This window comes from Schistocerca serialis, chromosome 2 (assembly GCF_023864345.2).
Source record: "Schistocerca serialis cubense isolate TAMUIC-IGC-003099 chromosome 2, iqSchSeri2.2, whole genome shotgun sequence".
Taxonomy (NCBI): Eukaryota; Metazoa; Arthropoda; class Insecta; order Orthoptera; family Acrididae; genus Schistocerca; species Schistocerca serialis.
This window is the reverse complement of record NC_064639.1, coordinates 631,297,616-631,321,132: the sequence shown is the minus strand read 5'-3', so window position 1 is coordinate 631,321,132 and position 23,517 is coordinate 631,297,616. Positions and strand designations below refer to the sequence as shown.

General features: G+C 41.5%; 1 protein-coding gene across 1 annotated transcript; it reads right to left on the bottom strand.

The window, feature by feature from the left end:
* Nucleotides 1-3,334: 3,334 nt before the first annotated feature.
* Nucleotides 3,335-18,086, bottom strand: LOC126457695 (uncharacterized). The gene is made up of 3 exons (XM_050094226.1): nt 17,929-18,086; nt 13,757-13,981; nt 3,335-3,786 (listed from the first exon to the last, which is right to left on the bottom strand). Exons 1-3 carry the CDS (start codon nt 17,954-17,956, stop codon nt 3,725-3,727), a joined length of 315 nt encoding a protein of 104 aa, XP_049950183.1. The 5' UTR covers nt 17,957-18,086; the 3' UTR covers nt 3,335-3,724.
* Between the last annotated feature and the right edge of the window lie 5,431 nt (nt 18,087-23,517).

Genomic DNA, 23,517 nt, shown 5'->3' with positions numbered 1-23,517 from the left:
CTTTTATCTCTAATACCTTATATATTTTGATGAAATATACTAATTCCCTCATTACTCGGATACCTAAGCTTTGTCAAAAGTGGTTACTTTGTTAGAGAGACTTCCCTTAAGTAGGAATACCTATCAGCTGACTTCAATCTAAAAAAGGTGCAGCTCTAACACCCACTACAACAGGAATTTTCCCATGAGTGATCCCACCAACCCCACCTATGTTGTCACCTATAAGCTTTGCTAACCTCCCCTTCCCATACCTGTTGAGGTGCAGGCCATGTCTAGTGAAACCCGTGCTGCTGATAGACTCCACCGACACCACTGAAATGTGACCCATGATTTCTGTCATCAGCGCACCCCCAAGTCTCATGTTATTACGCCTGACGGTTGTATTAAGATGAGGCAGCTCGTGACGCAGAAACAGTTCCACAAAATGCACATTCTTGTTGCCAGTCTGAGTGGCATATATGTCATACTCACCATCCCTATCAATACTATTACGTTAGGTTAGGTTAGGTTAGGTTAGGTTAGGTTAGCACCCACTATCACTACCTGATCCTCTTTAGTAAAATCCCTACATAACCCCCCTATGTTAACAGTCACCTGAGCCAATCCTGCATTAGGCTTCACAGTGCTGGTGGCCTGGTACTCACGCCCCAGCACTTCCTGCAACTGCTGGCCTACACCTCTGCCATGAGAACTACCTAACAGCAGAACCTTCTTCTTCCTCTTCGACTTTGCAACTGTTCTAGCCACCGTAACTACTGAGGTCTGCTGCATACTTCCTACATCTACAGCTACTAGAGGTTCCTCTCCACTAGACTCTGGCAGTTGGTCATACCTATTGTAAACACCAATAGTAAAACTATCTGAAAATCTTCTTCTCCTAGCAGATCTCTTGCCAACAGCCAGCTCCCATTCCCCAACCCCCTTCTCCCTCCTCATCCTAACTAGCTCAACTGCACCTGAAGGGCACAGATCTTACGCTCCTGCTCCTCTATTAACTTACTCTTGCTACGTAACCTGCAGTTCCAGGAGAGGATCTCACCAGAATGCCCACTGGCTTCCCCACTGCATTCCCCCCAGTGAAAATACTGCGAACAAGTCTCACACCGCAATCCACTACTCACGAACCTACGGCAAAGCCCACACTTCTCACTCATGGTAAAATTTTTCTTTTCCTACGTTCCGCTACTACAATAAGAAGATGTTAAAAACCTGACTACAATAATTACAAACTTACTCTACAAGGGAAGTAACTACTATTATTAACGGTACTAATAAACAACAAATGTGAATATAACAAAAGACTAATACAGAAAGAGAATCAATGGTCTAATGACACACTAAGGGAGCTGAAAACAGTTCCCAAAAGGTTCTTCTGAAATTATTTCACCAGAAAACACTAAAAACACTTGTTGAAGACTACTAAAGTTCCTAAATAAACCACTATACACAAACAATTAATTAGTATGAAACTTCCTGGCACATTAAAACTGTGTGCTACCAACTGAGCTACCGAAGCACGACTCACGCCCTGTACTCACAGCTTTACTTCTGCCAGTATCTCGTCTAATACCTTCCAAACTTTACAGAAGCTCTTCTGCGAACCTTGCAGAACTAGCACTCCTGAAATAAAGAATACTGTGGAGACATGGCTTTGCCACAGCCTGGGGGATGTTTCCAGAATTGGTAAAGCACTTGTCCGCGAAAGGCAAAGGTCCCGAGTTCGAGTCTCGGTCGGGCACACAGTTTAAATCTGCCAGGAAGTTACATATCAGCGCACACTCCGCTGCAGAGTGAAAATCTCATTCTGGAATTAATTAGTACTTAGCTATCGTTGCGCCGCTACAGCTGCAACTGGTCAGCGCGGAATGTAAACACAGGTAAGAGGTTACGTTGCTCGATGCGAAACACTCACAAATATCAGGTCACAACACAAGAAAAGCAGAGGTGAATGAAGAAACCACTAATAAGTCACTTACATAGTAAATATTATCACATAAACCGTTAAAACATGTATCTAAAACCTAAAAATATATAAAAAACTTAGAGAGCGATCTCACACGCAGTCACTCACTTATGACGTCACACCAAAGATATTCGGTGGAACAATGATCTACGTCAGAAACATTCATAAGTCAGTGTCTGTAAATCGAAAAATCACTTCAATCAATGAAATTAACAGTTACTGTGCAAAATGGTACCGCACTTGATAAGAAATAATATATTACTGATAAAGAGGCGTGCTAAAAGGTATGCTTCTGTACTTTGTATTGTGTTCAAAATACCAGTTGCTGTATTACATGCCATGCATATTACTTGGTCGACTTTTACGTTTCTCTGACGCAAGTTGCGGTCCTCTGCTGGTGTAGGTCCCCTAAACGCAGCGTGTAGAATGGTTGTGTGCAACATTGCTATGTCGGCGATTGAGAAGCAGAGTTCTATAATCCTTCATAAAGCTGAAAACACAAATTGATAGAGTTCTTCCAAACATGGAGCACGCTTTCTTTTAGCATGAGGATATCTGTAACAGTCTGACACCTTGGGCTCAATTAATCGTTCATCCTCCATACGATCCCGGGTTGGCACCATCCGATTTTAGTTTGGTTCCAGAGCTTGAAGAACCCTTTTAGTGATTTCACATTGACAGCGACGAAGCAGTGCAGGCAGAGGTAACATTGTGGCTCTTTTAACAAAGTCAGGCATTCGACAATGGCGGTATCAAGAAACTGGTCACTCTTTCGGAGAAATTTGTTCGTCGCTATGGTGATAATGATGAGATATAAGTATGTAGACTGGAGAATGAAGAAGAAAATTGATAATAAACTTTATTCTGTTTAAAAAGCTTTTAGATTTTTCACGTGTATAATTCGTAGGCATTGGTTTTTAGCACGCCTTGGTTTTTATGTTTCAGTCTAGAAGAGCCAGAGACTGAGACGGTACACGATCACTTTTTTTACAGCGATAATGCAAACTTGTATCATGGCGTTGTATTTCACAGATTTGTCTGCGTAACAGCTTGAAATAAAATTGTTTTGCTCACCCCCTTGGGCCTCCATATAGCACATCCAGAGAAGACACCATGTATTCTGTGCTGCAAGTATTTCACGCTTTATCGAGGAAAGACAAGGCCAAGCCACTGTGTCAGTCTCTGCTGTGTCCACCAGTGACATCGTTCCAGTCAACGTGTTAGGGCGGGTATTGGGTAATGGGATGGTACGAGGTTAGCATGAATGGATGAACTGCGTTTAGTATGATTAATGTAGAGTCGTAATTTGCCAATAATAATGTGAAGCTGCAGATAAGGAAATGTATTCAAAGACTGAATTGTAACAGGTGATGGCTTGAAAATACAGTTTTATTGCGTCATTATAAAACTATTACAAGGCCAACAGAAAGATAAAAAAAAGGAAAGACCATGTTTTTAAACACAAGTTTTTGCTGTGAGTTTCTCGCCTAAATGTAATGCTGGTGTGATTTATTGCATATCGTGAAGCAATATGGTGTGATTTATTGCATGTCGTGAAGTAATCAGAAACTGTGATGAAAGAGGATTAGTCGATTCCTCCAGTTCTTGTTGCTAGAAAAAGTGGTAAGTTCTGTCGCTCTTGGGATTTCTTGCTTTCTCTGAATATTGTAGATTCTTCAGTGAGCAGGCCAGCCATCTGGTCTTCAGTCACTCGCAGACGAGTCAGTCTCTTCAAGATGAGCCAGCAGGCTTGCAATACTCCTAGTTGTTGGGACAATCTGACAGGGTTGGTTTGCATAGACTCTTTGGTTTCACCACGTAAACTACAACAAACAGAAGGAAATATGTTTTATTAAAGTTAGAAACTATTAATAGAATTAAATACTATTTGATATTTACTACTGATAACAATGTGATAGGTTATCACTTTTTTTACATGGCACGAATTTCATTTTCAGCACTGTGGAAAGATTATGTTACGGTCGCATAACAGTGAGAATGTGAGAGATCTGTGGTAATAGATGCCCTAGAGAGAGTGTCGTTTCCACATGTACCAGTGATAGTTCGTGGGGATGTTGTATTGATTTAGCACCTCCTCGGAACAGTAACTACCTTCTTTTGTTCATGCGTTTTAAATAGATAGCCCTGTGTAAGCGGCTTCCTATTCATACTGGCATTATAGTAGACGGCTCTTTGGCACATGGACCACGCTAGTAAATATCAAGCTTGGTGCATTTAGAGAGAGTTAGGATGTCACTCGAACGAAACTCTGCAAGGAGGGTAAGGCTGCCCACGTGCGCGGGAGTCAATACGCCAGAAATCTATACTGTGATACGATAAATCTTCACCACCTCAGGGCCTCAGTTTCCCATACAGTGGCCGGCTGTGGTGGCCGAGCGGTTCTAGGCGCTACAGTCTAGAACCGCGTGACCGCTACGGTCGCAGGTTCGAATCCTGCCTCGGGCATGGATGTGTGTGATGTCCTTAGGTTAGTTAGGTTTAAGTAGTTCTAAGTTCTAGAGGACTGATGACCTCGGACGTTAAGTCCCATAGTGCTCAAAGCCATTTTCCCATACAGGAAACAGATTTGAAGAACCCATAATTTGGGAGTTAGGCAGTGGTGAGCGCCGCCCGTCCCCTATAGCAGTAACTCCTTGCCCCACGTGAACGATCTGATGTGGTCTTAAACCGCCCTGGAATGATCCAACGTGAAGCAGTGCGAAGCGGTTACTCTGTTCTACGCGCTCAGTGCAGCCACGATATTCTCCCGTCTGCACACTCGCCCACCCAGTCCAGTACATTCACTGTGGTCGAACGAAAAAAATTTGATGAGAAAGTTATTAATATTTCTGAAAAAAATTAGTTACTGAATGTATATGTACTTAAGGAGCATATATTATATTTGACATATGAAATACAGCGGTGTGTGTGTTTCTGTTTGTGTGTGTGTGTGTGTGTGTGTGTGTGTGTGTGTATGTGTGTGTGTGTGTGTGTGTGTGTGTGTGCACGTCTTGACTTTAAGACTCCTGATCGTTTTCGACCTTACGTAACCTGCAAATGATGGACACAGTTTTACATTTCAAATATTCGGTGGAGTTCTTGGGCCCTGTATTTGATTCAAAGTAATCGTGCGGGCCAAACGTGGGCCTCTGTGACTGCCATAGTTGATATCCCATGTATTTCTGTGCTGCAAGTCTAAACTCGATTGCTTCCCTCGGTGGCTCAGCCAGTAATGACAGGGCACCGGTGTGACGGTCTCGGCGATACCTAGCTGGGTGCTCGCTAGCGTCGCGAGTCATCAGTTGCCGTAACTTCTGAGCGTGCCTCAGCGACTACAGTTGTGATGAAATATGCACGTTGTATGTCACACAAGGCGGAGATCTCGCCTTAACTGCACGGCTTGCGAGATGGGTCCTAACCTTAAATTTAAACAAAGTAAGAATAAGCAGTCTACAGGCGTGGTACGTTCCCATGAGTCAGACATGGCTGACATCGAAATAAGGGTCCAAGGAATAGAAAAGCAACTGGAATCACTCAACAGAGGAAAGTCCACTTCACCTGACGGGATACCAATTCGATTCTACACAGAGTACGCGAAAGAACTTGCCCCCCTTCTAACAGCCATGCACCGCAAGTCTCTAGAGGAACGGAAGGTTCCAAATGATTGGAAAAGAGCACAGGTAGTCCCAGTCTTCAAGAAGGGTCGTCGAGCAGATGCGCAAACTATAGACCTATATCTCTGACGTCGATCTGATGTAGAATTTTAGATGTTTTTTGCTCGAGTATCATGTCGTTTTTGGAAACCCAGAATCTACTATGTAGGAATCAACATGGGTTCCGGAAACAGCGATCGTGTGAGACCCAACTCGCTTTATTTGCTCATGAGACCCAGAAAATATTAGATACAGGCTCCCAGGTAGATGCTATTTTTCTTGACTTCCGGAAGGCGTTCGATACAGTTCCGCACTGTCGCCTGATAAACAAAGTAAGAGCCTACGGAATATCAGACCAGCTGTGTGGCTGGATTGAAGAGTTTTTAGCAAACGGAACACAGCATGTTGTTATCAATGGAGAGACGTCTACAGACGTTAAAGTAACCTCTGGCGTGCCACAGGGGAGTGTTATGGGACCATTGCTTTTCACAACATATATGAATGACCTAGTAGATAGTGTCGGAAGTCCCATGCAGCTTTTCGCGGATGATGCTGTAGTATACAGAGAAGTTGCAGCATTAGAAAATTGTAGCGAAATGCAGGAAGATCTGCAGCGGATAGGCACTTCGTGTAGGGAGTGGCAACTGACCCTTAACATAGACAAATGTAATGTATTGCGAATACATAGAAAGAAGGATCCTTTATTGTATGATTATATGATAGCGGAACGAACACTGGTAGCAGTTACTTCTTTAAAATATCTGGGAGTATGCGTGGGGAACGATTTGAAGTGGAATGATCATATAAAATTAATTGTTGGTAAGGCGGGTACCAGGTTGAGATTCATTGGGAGAGTCCTTAGAAAATGTAGTCCATCAACAAAGGAGGTGGCTTTCAAAACACTCGTTCGACCTATACTTGAGTATTCCTCATCAGTGTGAGATCCGTACCAGATCGGGTTGACGGAGGAGATAGAGAAGATCCAAAGAAGAGCGGCGCGTTTCGTCACAGGGTTATTTGGTAACCGTGATAGCGTTACGGAGATGTTTAACAAACTCAAGTGGCAGACTCTGCAAGAGAGGCGCTCTGCATCGCGGTGTAGCTTCCTGTCCGGGTTTCGAGAGGGTGCGTTTCTGGATGAGGTATCGAATATATTGCTTCCCCCTACTTATACCTCCCGAGGAGATCACGAATGTAAAATTAGAGAGATTAGAGCGCGCACGGAGGCTTTCAGACGGTCGTTCTTCCCGCGAACCATACGCGACTGGAACAAGAAAGGGAGGTAATGACAGTGGCACGTAAAGTGCCCTCCGCCACACACCGTTGGGTGGCTTGCGGAGTATAATTGTAGATGTAGATGTAGATGAAAGCTGAGGCGAGGCAGTCGACCTCTAGAAAACTTGTCATAGGCGAGATCTTCAGCAGAAAGTCGGTATTTTGTCCTGATGGGCTGTATCGATCCATCGGTACTTGAGAAAATAACTTTGTTTTCCGTTTCTCAAGCTAGCAATTCTTAAAGTGGCTTGTTTGAGCAGAAGAGATAAAAATATCCAAATACGAAAGGTGATATAGATAGTGCTCCCAGTCGAGTATCTGGGAGAATATAACATAAAACATCAATAATACAGAAAATTTTTACAGTATTTGAAGACTGGTTTGCTAATTTGTGAGTGTTATGTGTACTTAAAGGTTTCAACAGTTTGGATGGTACACGTAAATCTGTTAATCGACAAAGAAAATTCTCGTCGACACTAAAATAGTTCACCAAGTGCCAAACACGACAAAGTACAGAACTTCGAGAACATCCACTACAGGTGGATCTGTACTTAAAAAATTGTTCATTCAATTACAAATGTGGTGGCATAGTGAGACACAATGACCATAGGCACAGAGAAATTGCAGAAAGAATGACTATTCAGCGAATGTACGCAATGTAAAGACGTAAGTTGACAGACTAAACAGTCACGTATGCGTTGACTTGGGGTACATAATCCGGGCATAGACTTGTGAAGCTGCAGAGAGGAAGAAGATGAGTTTTAAGTTGAATAAGGAAAGGAAAACAGCCATCCATTCATATTCATGAATGAGAAATACGGAGAGTTTTCACTTTCTCGCATTGCCCTTCCTGAACAGAAGTTATTTTCTCTGTAGCTTCGGACACGTGCCTTTGGATCATATTCTTCAAATATAGGCTGTAACCAGAGGAAGTTTTTGATATCGCCATTAACAGCATAATGTCCACAATTATAATTTCAGGATTGCACCCATGGTCTACGTGTAGCGTCTTTCATTAATAGTCCAACATTTGTTGTTCCATGTTAGAATCGTCCTCACTGCTTAAATTTAAAATTACAGTAGCGGCCGAAGACTTCCGGCGTAAAGTCACCCTCACCCTGCCAACGGCTTTGTCAAAGAGAGCGGAAGTGCCAACAGAGCTTCAGATCTCTCTCTTTCCCCTGGAGTGGCAAACTGCCCCTACAAGGCGGAAGACTCATCAACGTTGAGTGGCATGATGATGGAGAAGACAATGGTAACCACTGCATTAAGAACAGATAATGCGTATCTGCAAGACATGTGGCCTGTAACTGAGAACGTGCCCTCATGACCTCTCCATTGGGAAAAGATTCCTAACAAGTACCGCGCTCAGATCTCTGGGAGGGGACTCCGAAACGAGCGGAGACCTTGACAAGTGATTGAAAAACGAAAGAAGGAATAACGTTCCACGAATCTGGACGTGGAATGGCAGAAGATTCAACGTGGTAGGGAAGCTAGAAACTCTGAAAACGGAAATGCTAAGGCGCGTTAATGGACAGTGGGCGTCACGGATGTGAAATTGGAAGAGGACATACGCTTTCTGATCAGATGAGTGTACAGTAATATGAAAAGATGCAGAAAATTGTATTACTGGATTAGAATTTATTATGAATGGGATGGTAGGACAATGAGTGAGTTACTGCGAACATTTCACTGATAGGGTTTCTCTCATCAGATTCGACAGCAAACCAACGCTGACAACAATAGTTTCGATATGCATGCTTCGTCGCAAGCAGATGAAGAGGTAGAGAAAGTATATCAGGTTTTAACTGGTAATTCAGTATGTAAAGGTATATGAAAATCTTGCAGTCATGGGGGATTGGAAAGTGGTTGTGCAGGAAGGCGTACAGGATAGGTTTACGGTTAAAAATGAGCTTCGTAGTAGGAACGAGACCGGAGAAAGATTAATATATTCTGCAATAGGTTTAATAACGTAAAGACTGTACAAGAATCACACAAGGAGAGGTTCAACTTTGAGAAGGCTGCGAGATACATGAAAATTTCAATTAAATTAGGACATGATCAGGCAGATATTTGGAATTCAAATATTGGATTGTAAAGCGTAATAATGACGATGAGTTGGCTAAATTTGAAGAGACAGGTCAGGAAGAATCAGTGCACAAGTAAGTGACATACAGAAGTAGTAAGGAGTGAAGGGACACCTCTGAAGTTGTTTGAGGCTATAGATACAGCCATAATGAATAACTCACTAGGTAGTTCAGCTGAAGAGTAATGGACATCTCTGAAAGGGGCAGTCGCAAAATCTGAAGAGAGAAACTTAGGTAAAAGGAAGATAACTGCGAAGAAACAGTGGATAACAAAAGAAATACTTCCGCTGATCGACGAAAGAAAGAATTAAAAATCCGTTCAGTGAAATTGAGAAATACAAGTCACTTAGGAATGAGCCAAATAGAGTATGCAGGCAAGCTAAGGCAAAACGCCTCCACGAAAAAGGTGAAGAAATCAAAAAAAGTAAAGTTTGCCGGAACGATTGACTGAACTTTGACGGAAGGATTGACTCAACCTATAGAAAAGCAAAAACAACTTTCAGTGAAATAAAAGAAGCGCGGCAACAATACGAGTACAACAGGAATTCTACTGTTAAATGAAGAGGAGACAGAGGATAGATGGAAAGAGTACGCAGAGGGCATCTATGAGCAGGACGACTCACGTGATGACAGAACAGGAAAAGGAACAGAAGTCGATAGGGAAGGCTTAGGGGATAGAATATTAGAAATTATAATGGCCTTGGAAGACGTAAATCAGATGGGGCAGAAGGGATAGATAAAATTATATCAGAATCTAGTTGATGTGTACGAGTATTATAAGGAGACTGGTGATATACCATCAGACTTTCCGAAAAAAAAACTTCCGAACAGTTCCCAAGATTGTTAGAGTCGACAAGTGCTGCCATTGTCACTCAATCAGCATATAAGCTCATGCACTCAAGTAGCTGACAGGAATAATATACAGAAGAGTGTAAAAGTAGACTGAAGATATGTTAGATTACGTCAGTGTGCATTTAGGAAAGGTAAATATGACAGTTCTGAGATTGTGGTTGACAACAGAGGCAAGCTCGAAGAAAAATTAAGACATGTTCGTAGGGTTTGTCAACGTGGTAAAAGCGTTCGACATGTTAAACGCTGTAAGATGCATCAAATCCTGAGAAAGAAAGGGGTAAGCTACAAGGAAATATGGTAATATACAAGTACAAGAACAGTAAGAATGGAAGACGAGGAACAAAACTCTGTGATTGAAGAGGATGTAAGAGGAAGGATTAAACTTTCACCCCATCTGTTCAAGATGCAAAACGGAAATAAAAGGAAGGCTCATGTGTGGGAGTAAAATTTATGGTGACAGGATATAAATAATAAGATTACCTGACGACATTGCTATCCTCATTTAAAATGATGAAGAACAGGAACTGTTGACTGGAACCAACGATCTAATGAATGCAGAATATGGATTGACAGTAAGTCGCAGAGAGGCGAAAGTAAAAAGAAGTAGCAGAAAAGATAACAGTCGGAAACTTAACTGGCAATCACGATCGAGATGGCGTGAAGGAATTTTGCTAAACAGTCAGCAAAAAACACATGACGGACTAGAGAATGAGGACATAAGAAGGAGACTAGCGCTGATAAAAGGGTATTCTTGGCCAAAAATCTGCCAGTTTCAGGTGTTAGTTTAGGGAAGAAATTTCTGAGAAAGTACGTTTGGAGCACAGCATTCTGTAGCAGTGAGAGCTGGACTGTGAGAAAACCGGAACAGAAGGGAATATAAGCATTTATGATGTGGTGCTACTGAAGAATGTTGAAAATTAGGTGGTCTGATAAAGTAAGACATGAGGGGGTTCTCCCCAGAATATGCGAATAAAGGAATGTATGGGAAACACTGAAAAGAAAAACAACGGTATGATAGAACATCTGCTAAGACATCAGAGAATAACTCTTATGTTACTGGAGGGAGCTGTAGAAGGTTAAAAAGTGTAGGTGTAGACAAAGTTTGGGATACGTTCAGCAAATAACTGAGGACATAGGTTGAAAGTGCTACTCAGTGATGAAAAGTTGGACAAAGGAGAGAAAATGGTGGTGGACCACAACGAACCAGTCAGAAGACTGACGAGTCAAAAGAAATCCAGTTTAGTGCTCCCTGTTCGTGGCTTATTTCTCAATTTTCTGTTCGTCATGAGGTCTCAGCTCGACACTATGTCTAAATGTTTGTAGAGAAACAATTTTATGGGCTATAATTCTTCATATTGTCTTTTTAACTGAACTGAAACATTTTTACTCTAGATTACTGTAGCAAATCAGTTACATTACTGAGTCAGCATTTGGTGATAAATGGAGACGTCTGGAACATGTCAGGGAAGTGAAAGCAAAGTGCCAGGAAGCACATAAAATCATAAAGTGCCTTAGTGCCTACAGTTCTCAAGTTCTGCAGCTTTACATTGCATTTCTTCGTTTCTGTCTTGGATACGACTGCCCTGTATATGGACTAGCAAGGCAGACATACATCAAGTTAGACGTTGTCCACAATGAGATATGAGATCGTCATTATGTATCTAAAGAACCAGCTTGATTTCTAACATACGAGACAAGGCTGAGGAACCATGCTCTCCACAAGTCCGCATTTTCTCATAGCGAGACATGCCGTGTAGATAACGGAAACATTACCATTGGATAAAGGAGTTAATTCACATTTTGATCGTCTGTGCAGAAACTGGCAGCACAAAAAAGTATTCGCGGTGCCTGAGTAAGAGGAGGCGTGTTCATTCGGCTCTTTTAAATACAAAGCTTTATTTGCCTTATTATAGTGTAGTCTACAGCGTTCACAATACACCTCTTCTGGGAGTGGCATACTGACTAACAACCTCCAATTTGAGCCCTTTAAATATGCCATCATCGTATTCCTCATCATGTCAGGTTGTGAACCGACCGGTACTCTGTCCGGACGTGATTGGATATCAGCAGTATTTTACAATCGGATGGCATATACTAATCGAAATCTTCGGTGTCTGTGTTAGCCTGCTGATCAGTTACAGACTCTGAGAAGTATATAAACAATGTTTCCGTAACTCCAATCCATTGCTCAGGTTACTATGTGTGAAAAGAACAAAATAACCAAAATGTTAATACTTTGGAGAGAGAGTCATAGGTATTTAATGGTGAGCCCTCTCCATCTGCTCTTGAAGATTCCGATTTTACTAGAGTTTTAGGAATTATTCTCTGTATCTTGTGCCACTATTGCTCCGTACAATCCCTGTCGAAGTTAACTGACTGTGGTGATCTGAGGTGACCTGCTGTTTATTAGTCGACAGCAATATTATTGTTCCTGGGAGTGAAGGCGCTTCGGTCTGCTAATCGTGAGATTTTATCGTAATATTTCACGAGGACACTATGAACCACTTGACAGTATACGCACAGCTGTGCTGAAATGCGTTTTCCTTAGCCATCCCTGTACTTGTTTACTGTAAGGTCACCGCCTCTTTCCGGTGGCGGCCACGGAAAGCCAAGTGCAATAATATCGTGGTTATGTTGCAACAAATTCACTACATATGTAAACTTCTTCGCTTGATTTGTATACATGTCCATCCTCATATTCATTACACTACGAGCACATCAGGAACGGTAAGACAGTGGTACAGCTCAATATGTGCTCATATCTGTTTGTCTACATCTGCCACTTGTTAGTTCAATAATATCTGTTCTACGAAGCTTTTACACAAATGATTACTAAGCAAGATTGTTGGTATTCTTATGACTGCTTAGGTCTCTAAATACTCGTCACAACTTCGAAGGACACGTACACATGAATTAATTTTTCATTTTAAGTTACTTCTACAGGCGAGTCTATAAGCCATTAGAAGGATATACTTGCGCTTTTTGGCTTACGCATAACCTTTACTTTCGTGCTAATCAACGCATTACAGACACAATTTGTAACTAGATGGAAATCTCAACTAGTACTACGACTACGCTATTTTCCACTCCTTCTACCTCGATATTCTGGTCTGACATAATTAACTCTCTTTTACCAAGTTCTGCTTTCACGCTTCACTGGCTCCCAAATACAATGTGTTGGTTGCTGCTCTTTATAAATGCCTCAAATACGGGGTAATTTTTTACAATGCTTGTGCGGTTGATTACTAATATGGCGTATCATCGCCTGTCTTAGGCACACAGGTTGGTGGCTAAATTTTGAACTTTTCCAATCTTGTATCCTATTTCTATTTTTTTCATGAACGTATAACAAGTATTGTTGATGTACACTAGTTCCTCTGTTGGCCTTCAACAAAGTACAATGAAAAGTATGCCTTGCCTATCATTTTACAATGCTTTACTGTATCTAGATCTAGGTAGAAAGCTAGCAACGTATTTACTTCAAAATAAACCACGCGGTACTCGTGCTAACATGCGTCGCCCATTAAAATACCTCTTTGCTAAATGTTGAGACTATAGCCTATGGAGAACTTCATGTCACGTTATACAACATAATCCAAACAAAAGAACTCAGTTTCTAAACTTTAGAAAGTTAAAAAATTCAGAAGATTTAAGAGTACAACATGTAAATGGAAAAAGAGAATTAAATATGTGCAGGAAATTGCTTGGAATAGTTTTGGTGAAGATTTCGATGAGTTTGCAATTTCGTTAAGTGCAGAAGCTTGCATTATTCACGGGGAGGTAACAATATGCTGCTTCCCTAGATGGTTTGATGTAACTCATATTCTCACATTCACTTTGGAACAATTCACGAAATATTATACTAAACAGTCCGTGGTAATCTTGTCAAGCATGAACAGAAAAACTTGTTATTTAAAGTAACGTACCCTTCGGTAGCAGGTTGTAGCAAGAATACAGCTTCAGTGAATTAGCATACAAGTAGAACTTGTTGTCTGCCTGGACACAAATGGTATCCTCGTCTTCTTCCGCGTACGACGGCGCCGCCAGTCTTCTCACAGCCGGGAACGTGGCGGACGGCTCTTCCGCACCCTGGATGGTGGCATTGGTCGACTCTTCTGGTTGTCCGTGCACCACCGCAACTGCGACCAATGCTGTAGAAAACGATGAACAGTATTACAGCTCGTAACTTTGTCCACTGCCTGTTAGTGTAACTTCACCATCTAGCGCTCTGATACTACTGCCTGGTACTGCGACTCAGGCAGGTGCTAGCCTTACAATACCGAGATGCAATGCAACTCTGGTGACTCACGCCACAACTCAGCCACTTGCTAATGTATCTTCTCTGGATGTAAATGGTTCTCTATTGTCTCGTAGTCTCTAAGTTGTACATGAAATCCAATGTAGCTGATATTGGGGAAGCTATAGTAGGAGAATACCTCATATTTGTGACATTTATGTAGAATGTTTTAAGACGTACTGTACCAAAACAGGAGAATGTTTTCGGTACCTAAATGCAAATATAACTCAAGATATCGCTCTTAATGGAACAAAATCGATAATTGGAAAGATAATTTGAAAGGTACGACGTGGAAATGTCACATGGCCACTACAGGTCAGAATATACACGGTGTAAAAGAAAAAGTATTGCATATTTTGAGAGGTTGTAGTTCGGATAAAACTATGAGAGAAATCCAGTTCAAATAGAATCTAAAACGCTTACCTTAAGAGCTTTGAGCAGTTGTTGAAACTGTAAACCGTATTCACAGTTCTGGGTAAGTGCACTTACATAATTTCTAACAGATCCAGTATGTATTGTGAACAGCTAATGAAAACCATTTACGTTGTAGTTTTTTTCTGCAATTTCCAGCATAATGGAAGCCTGTTATTACAGACGGTGAGCAGCAAACACCATTTCGAGTACGGCCTTTAGCGGCGACTCACAAAATCAGGTCGTATGTAATACCCGATGTCTCATGTATTTTTCAGCTACCGCCTAAGTTTATAATCATTTCTTGTATCTGTATGTATTTATGAATTTTGTCATTAATTAGATTTTATCAAAAGGTAATATATGCTGAGTGAATAAATAAGGGATAAAAATATTAATTGCATTAAATACGCTGGCAGTGTCAAGGGAATTATGTTGAACTATTACAAAGAATATACTTCATGGAAAGATAACGACGTTGGCGCGAGAGCATGCAGTCCTAGAACTAAGGGCAGAGATGAGTTGCGAAGCATCTCTTGTGTGGTACAGACGTGTGTGTTGGCTCGCAAATGCCAAACGGAAATTGTTGAGGAAATTATGTTATAATACGTATGTGGCAAGGCGAAATATAAGTAAGCCAGCACATATATGTACACAGAACACGATCACAAGAAAATGATGGAATTAATGAAGACTGCTGTGTGCATATATTTTATTCAAGCTGCTCTCTCATCAAGAAGAGTCTACCGCCAGTAACGAATTTCGTAATAACCATTACATCGTGCCAGAAGCAACTCATCGCAAAGTAATATCTAGCAAGTATTTTGATTGCTCTGTGACAGGCATGCCAGTGTAATAGTAAATTTTTGGGACATTGTTCAATACAAACTTTACAGACTCAGGTCGTTAACCAGGAACAGCGTTCTGCCCTCAAACCATGGCTTCCCAGAAAGTAGTAAGTAAAAGAAGTAGTTAAAAGAGATTCGATTCAGTTAAAGTTACAACTGATTTTCAATAACACAATCATTGTAATAAAAAATAATTGTATCTACATTTGTTCATACAGTGGTGCACAAGTATGGTAAGGGAGAAAAGCATTTTAATCTACAAGTGATTCATATGCAACTTGTATTTTATTGACAAAAGTAAGCTGGTTATGTCACAGTCAAAGAAATTTTACAATTTTATGTTATGTTCTGTAAATGACATTACGTGCATAAGTCAACGTAACATTAGGATTCGCATATAATAGTTGCCGTAAATGACGGTTTCTGCGGCATCATTTGCAAAACAACCGGCAATGAATATTTCCCTGTCCTAGGCAAGATTAAACATATTTTCAAACAGACAGCATTTTCATGAGTTACGTAATATAGCGTAATTTATATGGAGTGTTGCTAGTCATTGCAAAATTGTAATTAACATTATTGCAGGCTAGATTGACGCCTTCAGTGTTCATGTCACACGTGTTCTCTACATTTAAGGTCACGAGAATGCATTTTATTTATTTGCCGCATTACTTTTCTTGCCCAATTTTTGGGTGATTGGCTGTTTACCAAATTTATGTGACCATTCTATTCTGCAATCGAAATTCGTTCAGACAACACTGGCATACCAAATTGCGGCTAACTACAGTAAAACTTTATTTATTCCAGGTCTTTTACATTTATATCGTTGCTGTACCCAGTAAACACTCGTGTGGTACACTCGTGTGGTAACGATCTGGTCGTAACTCTCTATACTGTATCGGTAAGCAGTGATATTCTGATTAGAAGCCTTGTTTCCATATACTATGGAAAAGTAGGTACATAAGTCACATAGAATATTTTTTTAGTCAAGGCACAATATGAGGATTATATGCTGCTATACAACAACAAAATAATGTGGTCTCATTTTTCTACTTATTAGTTTACTGCATTCTGTGGATGATTCGAGATAGCAACCAGCTTAAGTAGACTTGATGTGTTTCACAGTAGTGAAGAAGAACGAGTGATGATGCCTGTTAAGGTAGGCATCTCAAAGACCATGTGCAAAGGATTTTTTCTTGTTTTCGTGCTCAAATCATCTCTCAAAACAAGAACTACTTTCTTTTAACATGCTGTATCTAAGTGATGTAGTGGTAATGATGGTAGCTCCATGAGATTTTGCGCAGTGACGCTGTAGTCTCTAGCGATGCTGCAACGTCAGAAGACTGTAGGGCATTTGAAATCTGCAGGGGATCGACAGTTGGTGGAGGTGTTGGAAGTTGACCTTGACGTAACTGAGTATAATCCATTGCGCATAAAAACTTGAAGATATCCCCTACTGTTCAATTACACTATTAGCGACTCATCACTGGAACCAGAACATACGTGGCAGTATCTTTCCGAAGCGGCCTGAAATGGAAATGACCCCAGGAAACCGGTTGCAGTGAAAGCGGTTGCTGTCTGAGATCTTAGGAAACCTCTCACGGCAATAAAATTCTTCCACGAAAGAATTTCCTTAGCGATACTCACTCAACAGTTTCGCGAGTTCTGCTCGTCCGTCTGGCGTCGAAAGCAAAGACAAAGAAAACAGAGAAGACATAAGGAAGAGGGGGGCGTTTAGTTAGTAATTGCGAGAGCTTAAGAAGATACTGGAAAAACTTCACCTCCTTATCGTCAATCTGATAATTAGCAACTAAAACAAGATTACTACGATTATAACTAACTCAGTGATATAACAGGATGGGTTTCGTTTCCCTCACTGCCTTTACGTTACTCTTTTTAAGACTATATGGTATTTCGTCCATGAAGTGAATTTTTCTTTATGTGGAACGGACTTTCTCAAGAGTTATCGTTGGTGTAGACGAGTAACTGCTCAGTATACAGTCGTTCGTTAATTCCTGTATTCAAAGCTCAGTCATTCCATTGGTTTGGTATCCTTCATCTCTCCTTAGCTTGTGTTGTCCTTTTCGCCAGCAATCCTGTAAAATGCGGGATAGTCTGTTTCACGTTATTTTTATCTTCACGTGGCAATACTGGTCCACCCGTCTATTGCTCGTTACAATTCCTAGTTAGCTAGTCATGTGTATATAAGTACTAAGCTGTGACGCTTAACATTCGTAATCACTTGAGTCATACTCTCAGACGACTGAAATTGTTTATATAGACAACACGAACACTTTCGTCGAGTATCTATGCGCTAACACTGATCGAGACCACAAGCAAATGGAAAAATCTTCCTAGAACCATCTCAATACTCAAAACTGTTTCCCATTTGTATCACGTCGTTAATTGCGGCAGTGAAAAATTCCCCGCCGGCAATAGAAATAGATTTTCACACGAATTACTACCTCAGGAATTATATAAAGAAAAGGTAAAAAAGAAAGTTAATCGTGAACTAAAATTTATAAATTCTACCAATACTTACCAACAACAAACAACAGAGCAGCCTTCATTGTACTCGCTAAGAAATACTACTGCTCTCGGTCTTACATTTTCATTTATATATGTTTAAACACAAGATGACATCATTGAATGTTACCGTAACTTTCCTTTCTGTGATTGCAGCAACAAGTAGCAGATTGACTTTCCTTGTCCTTGTCAAGCTGCATTATCGTTCGCTGTGTCATATTTATTGCCAACGCTATTGCAACAACCTTGTTGAGAGGACGGGTTATCATACTGCACCGTTCACTTCCTTCTCATTCGATGTAGCATCACGGGGTAGGCGCGCGGTCTGGGTCACCTTGTCAGGGTCCGTGCGGCTGCCCCCGTCGGAGGTTCGAGTCCTTCCTCGCGCAAGAGTGTGTATGTTGTCCATAGCGTAAGTTAGTTTAAGTAGTGTGTAGGCTTAGGGACCGGTGACCGCAGTAGGTCCTATAAGACGTTACCACAAATTTCCAAATTTTATTCGATCTCATTGTAAAAAGACGAGTGCACTTCACTTCCTTCTCATTCGGCGCCGTTGTAGTAGAGCCGAGAAAACAAAAGGCGGATATCCTGGTAAGTTAACTGCCACGGCTCACCAACACAGCTGAGTTGTCATGTCACACACGTCTTAGGGGTAGTATTTGTTAAATTTGCCGAACAAAAGAGAAAGTGCGAGTAAAAATGTGAGTTCCTTGAAATAGCTAATAACCTTCTTTAAAATTAGAACAACAATATTTAGACGCAGGCTCGAAATAAAGATAATTTTTATATCAAAAAAGCCTCTGATAAAGAAGTACGGCTCAAATCCTGATGCAAGGAGATCTAGTCATGCCATTGATAATTTCTACTACTCATTTTGCAATCCAAACAGCTTTTCATTTTTAAGGGGAAAGTCTTGTACTTAGTGGAAGGTATCATTTTGTTTGTGACGTAAATGAAACAGACGCTTTATCGAAGCTATGCGAAGTATGCAAGTCGCGACGACTACTTGCTTGGGCTGAGTCCAACTACACAATCAGACACGAAACTGCAAATACCTGCTGAAAAGCCGGAGAAAATGCTCGTGACGACTCTTCGGAGATTAGTTTCATGCATGTTTTACGTGTCCTATTCAATAGAGCGCTGCCATATTTAATCTAGTGCAACATTTGTTTTAACGATATGTGTCAACAGGGACAGTGAAACTCGAAGAATAGCGAGTGCCTGAGCACCGACAACATGGCCCTGTCATGATTGCTGGCCGCGGTGGTCACGGGAATGAACGCTCGTAAGGAGACAAGGTTCCTGACCATCGTGTTTGGCGTATGACTGGGGCATCGTGCTATATGTGCGTCTGCAGCAGCAATTTGATAGTTTGTATCGCAGTGTTACAACGATCTATTACAAATCAATTACTTAAAGAACAGCTCCGAGATAGACGCCCCCTAACGTCGATTCCATTGATTCCAAAACACTGTCATTACCGAAATCAGAGGTGTGAAGCGAGAGGAAATTGAACGCAGGATGCTAGTCTGTTACGTTTTCTGATGAAAGCTGGTTGTGTCTAGCTGACGGTGAATGCCGTTGCCAACCTGTATGCGTACTAAACACGCTGGGTCGATACTGTAAGTTATGGTCAGGAGTGTGAGTTCGTATGAAATCAGGAGCACTCTCACGATTCGCCCACGCATCCTGAATGGAAACTTGTACTTGATTTGTTGATTCGACCCGTTGTGCTACCATTAATGAACAGAATTCCATTGTGTGATTTCCAACAGAATAACGCCTGCCTACATACCGCTTTTGCACCCCAGCATACTATACATACTGTCGCCTTGGCCTGGTCTATCAACAGATCTGTCTCCAATCGAGCAACATCGGACGACAACTCCAGCTTCATCCACAGCCAGCATTAGCTGTCCCTGAGCTGACGGACCAAGTGGAACAGGCGTTGAACTCCATAGCACATACTCACATACGGCACCTGTACAACACAATTCTCGGCAGTTTGCATGGTCGCATTCAACATTCTAGAGGCTACAACGGTTATTAATGTACCAGCATTTCTTATTTGCAGTGCCTTACGTCGCGCTTGTGTTAATCTGTGATCTTACAAAGTCAATTGCTTACATATGTTGCCTAGTCAAATGTAGTCCCGAAATTTTATGAGTCTCAGGTTAATTATTTTTGGTGATGCGATTCCTTTCCCTTAGTGTATATTAGAAGCTAGTCCAACAGTAGATTACTGTCTTTTATATACGTTGGAAGAGCGCGGATTTTGTTATTCACTTAAATACAAGTATTAACCATTCCATTCATGGATGCAGCATAGGCGATGATCGCTCGTATGTACCTGCGCCAGAAGTCATGAGTTTAATTTTATGTTCATACTGTCTACCACGATGCATAAAGGGATCAAAGGTTTTCTCAGATTCTGTAGGAATGTCTAGGCTTCGACGGAATATCTGGCATCCTTGTAACAACATCTGCGATTGGAGACTCGACCATGACGTTTAGGATTTCCCTGACAAGTTGCACCACCGTTTCGTTTATGTAGTGTATTCGTTAGACATCGTTGGGTAGGACGACCTGTTTTCAATTCCACAGGCTTCAGCAATATTATAGGATACACTGCATGAGATTTCTGTGAGCAATGAACAGCGTAGATAACATCGTTCCAGGAACTGTGGTTGCAGCAGATTGACTTTCCTTGTTTTTGGTAAGCTGGATTATCGTTCACTCTGTCATATTTATTATCAACGCTATTTCAACAAACGTTGTCAAAAAGACTGGTTTTTATATTGCACCGTTCACTTCTTTCTCACTGTAGTAGTGCCGAGGAAACGAAAAGAGGGGTGTCCAGATAAGTTAACTGACATGACTTACCAAAGCAGCTGAGGTCAGTACTTGTTAAATGTGCAGTGAGAAGAGAAAGCTCTAGTAAGAAAGCGAGTACCTAAAAATAGTACATAGCGGTTTCTGTAAAAAATTAGTAGCACATAATTTAGGCAGAGGCTTGGAATAAAGATTCTCTTTCTATTAACAAAGCCTTTGATAATGCAGTACTGCTCAAATCCTGATGAATGGAAATGTATAGATGCCACTGATCGTTTATACTATTCACTCTGCAGTCCAAACAACTTTCCAGTTCGAAGGGGAGAGAACTGTTTCTAGATGATAGTACATCTAGGACCTAGGTGAGGTGCGATATTAAATATATCGACTGAATCGCCGAAGAAACTGGCATTGTTGTTGTTGTCTTCAGTCATGAGTCTGGTTTGACGCAGCTCTCCGTGCTACTCTATCCTGTGCAAGCCTCTTCATCTCCCAGTACCTGCTGCAGCCTACATCCTTCTGAATCTGCTTAGTGTATTTATCTCTTGGTCTCCCTCTACGATTTTTACCCTCCACGCTGCCCTCCATTACTAAATTGGTGATCCCTTGATGCCCCAGAACATGTCCTACCAACCGATCCCTTCTTCTAATCAAGTTGTGCCACAAACTCCTCCTCAATTCTATTCAGTACCTCCTCATTAGTTATGTGATCTACCCATTTAATCTTCAGCATTCTTCTGCATCACCACATTTCGAAAGCTTCTATTCTCCTCTTGTCTAAACTATTTGTCGTCCATATTTCACTTCCATACATGGCTACACTCCATACAAATACTTTCAGAAAGCTCTAGTAAGAAAGTGAGTACCTACAAATAGTACATAGCGGTTTTTGTAAAAAATTAGTAGCACATAATTTAGGCAGATGCTCGGAATAAAGATTCTCTTTCTATTAACAAAGCCTCTGATAATGCAGTACTGCTCAAATCCTGATGAATGGAAATGTATAGATGCCACTGATCGTTTATACTATTCACTCTGCAGTCCAGACAACTTTCCAGTTCGAAGGGGAGAGACCTGTTCCTAGATGATAGTACATCTAGGACCTAGGTGAGGTGCGATATTAAATACATCGACTGAATCGCCGAAGAAACTGGCATTGTTGTTGTTGTCTTCAGTCCTGAGTCTGGTTTGATGCAGCTCTCCATGCTACTGTATCCTGTGCTACTTCCTGACACTTAAGTCAATACTCGATGTTAACAAATTACTCTTCTTCAGACACGTTTTCCTTGCCATTGCCAGTCTACATTTTACATCCTCTCTACTTCGACCATCATCAGTTATTTTGCTCCCCAAATAGCAAAACTCCTTTACTACTTTAAGTGTCTCATTTCCTAATCTAATTCCCGCCGCATACCCGACTTAATTCAACTCCATTCCATTATCCTCGTTTTGCTTTTGTTGATATTCATCTTACACCCTCCTTTCAAGAAACTGGCATAGGCATATTCAATTAGAGAGATTTGTAAACAGGCAGAATGCAGCACAACGCCTATATATAAAAACAAGTGTCTGATGCAGTTGTTAGATCGGTTACTGCTCTTAAAATGGAATGTTGTCAAGAATTGAGTGAGTTTGTACTTGGTGTTATAGTCGGCGCACGAACTCTGGGACACAGCTTCTCCAAGGTACGAACATTTCACGAGTGTACCGTGCATATCAGGAATCGGGTAAAACATCAAATCTCCCACTCGCGGCAGCCGTAAAAGGATCCTGCAATAACGGAACCAATGACGACTGAAGAGACTCTTTCAACGTGATAGAATTGCAAAACTTCCGCAAAATGCTGCAGATTTCGATGAAGAGCGAGAGAACCATTCACGCAGTAACATCAATATGTGCTTTCGTAGCCGAAGACCCATTCGTGTACGGTGATGGCTGCACGACACAAGGCTTTACGCTTCACCTGGGACAGTCAACACCGAATCTGGTCTGCTGATTACTGGAAACATGTAGCCTGGACGGACGACTCTCGTTTAGAATTGTATCGAGCGGATGGACGTATACGGGTATGGAGACAACCTCCTGCATCCATAGACCTTGCATGTCAGCATGGGACTGTTCAGGATAATGGAGGCTCTGTAATGTAGTGGAGCATGTGCAGTTGGAGTGATATGGGACCCCTGATACGTCTAGATACGACTCTGACAGTTAACACGTACGTAAGCATGTCTCATCACCTGCATCCATTAATGTCCATTGTGTATTCCGACGGACTTACGTAATTCCAGCAGGACGATGCGATTCGACACACGTCCAGAATGGCTACAGAGTGAATATAGGAACACTCTTCTGAATTTATACCCTTCCGGTGGCCACCAACCTCCCTGGAACTGAACGTTATTGAGCATACCTAGGATGCCCTGCAACGTGCTGTTGAGAAGGGGTCTCCAGGCCCTCGTACTCTTACGGATTTATGGACAGTTCTGCAGGATTCATGGTGTTACTTCCCTCCAGCACTACCCAGACATTAGTCCAGCCAATGCCACGTCGTTTTGTTGCACTTTATATATCTGGAGTGCTCTGTTGGATGGAAAAGTGAAATTCGCTTTAAACACTCATTTTGTTTGTAACGGGAATGAAACAACCGCTTTCTGTCGACACTAGGAGTAGCATGAAAATCGTGACGAGTACTACTGTTTTGTAGTCCACCTACACAATCAAAAACGAAACTACAAATATCAGCTGAAACGCCGGAGAAAACGCTCCTGACGAC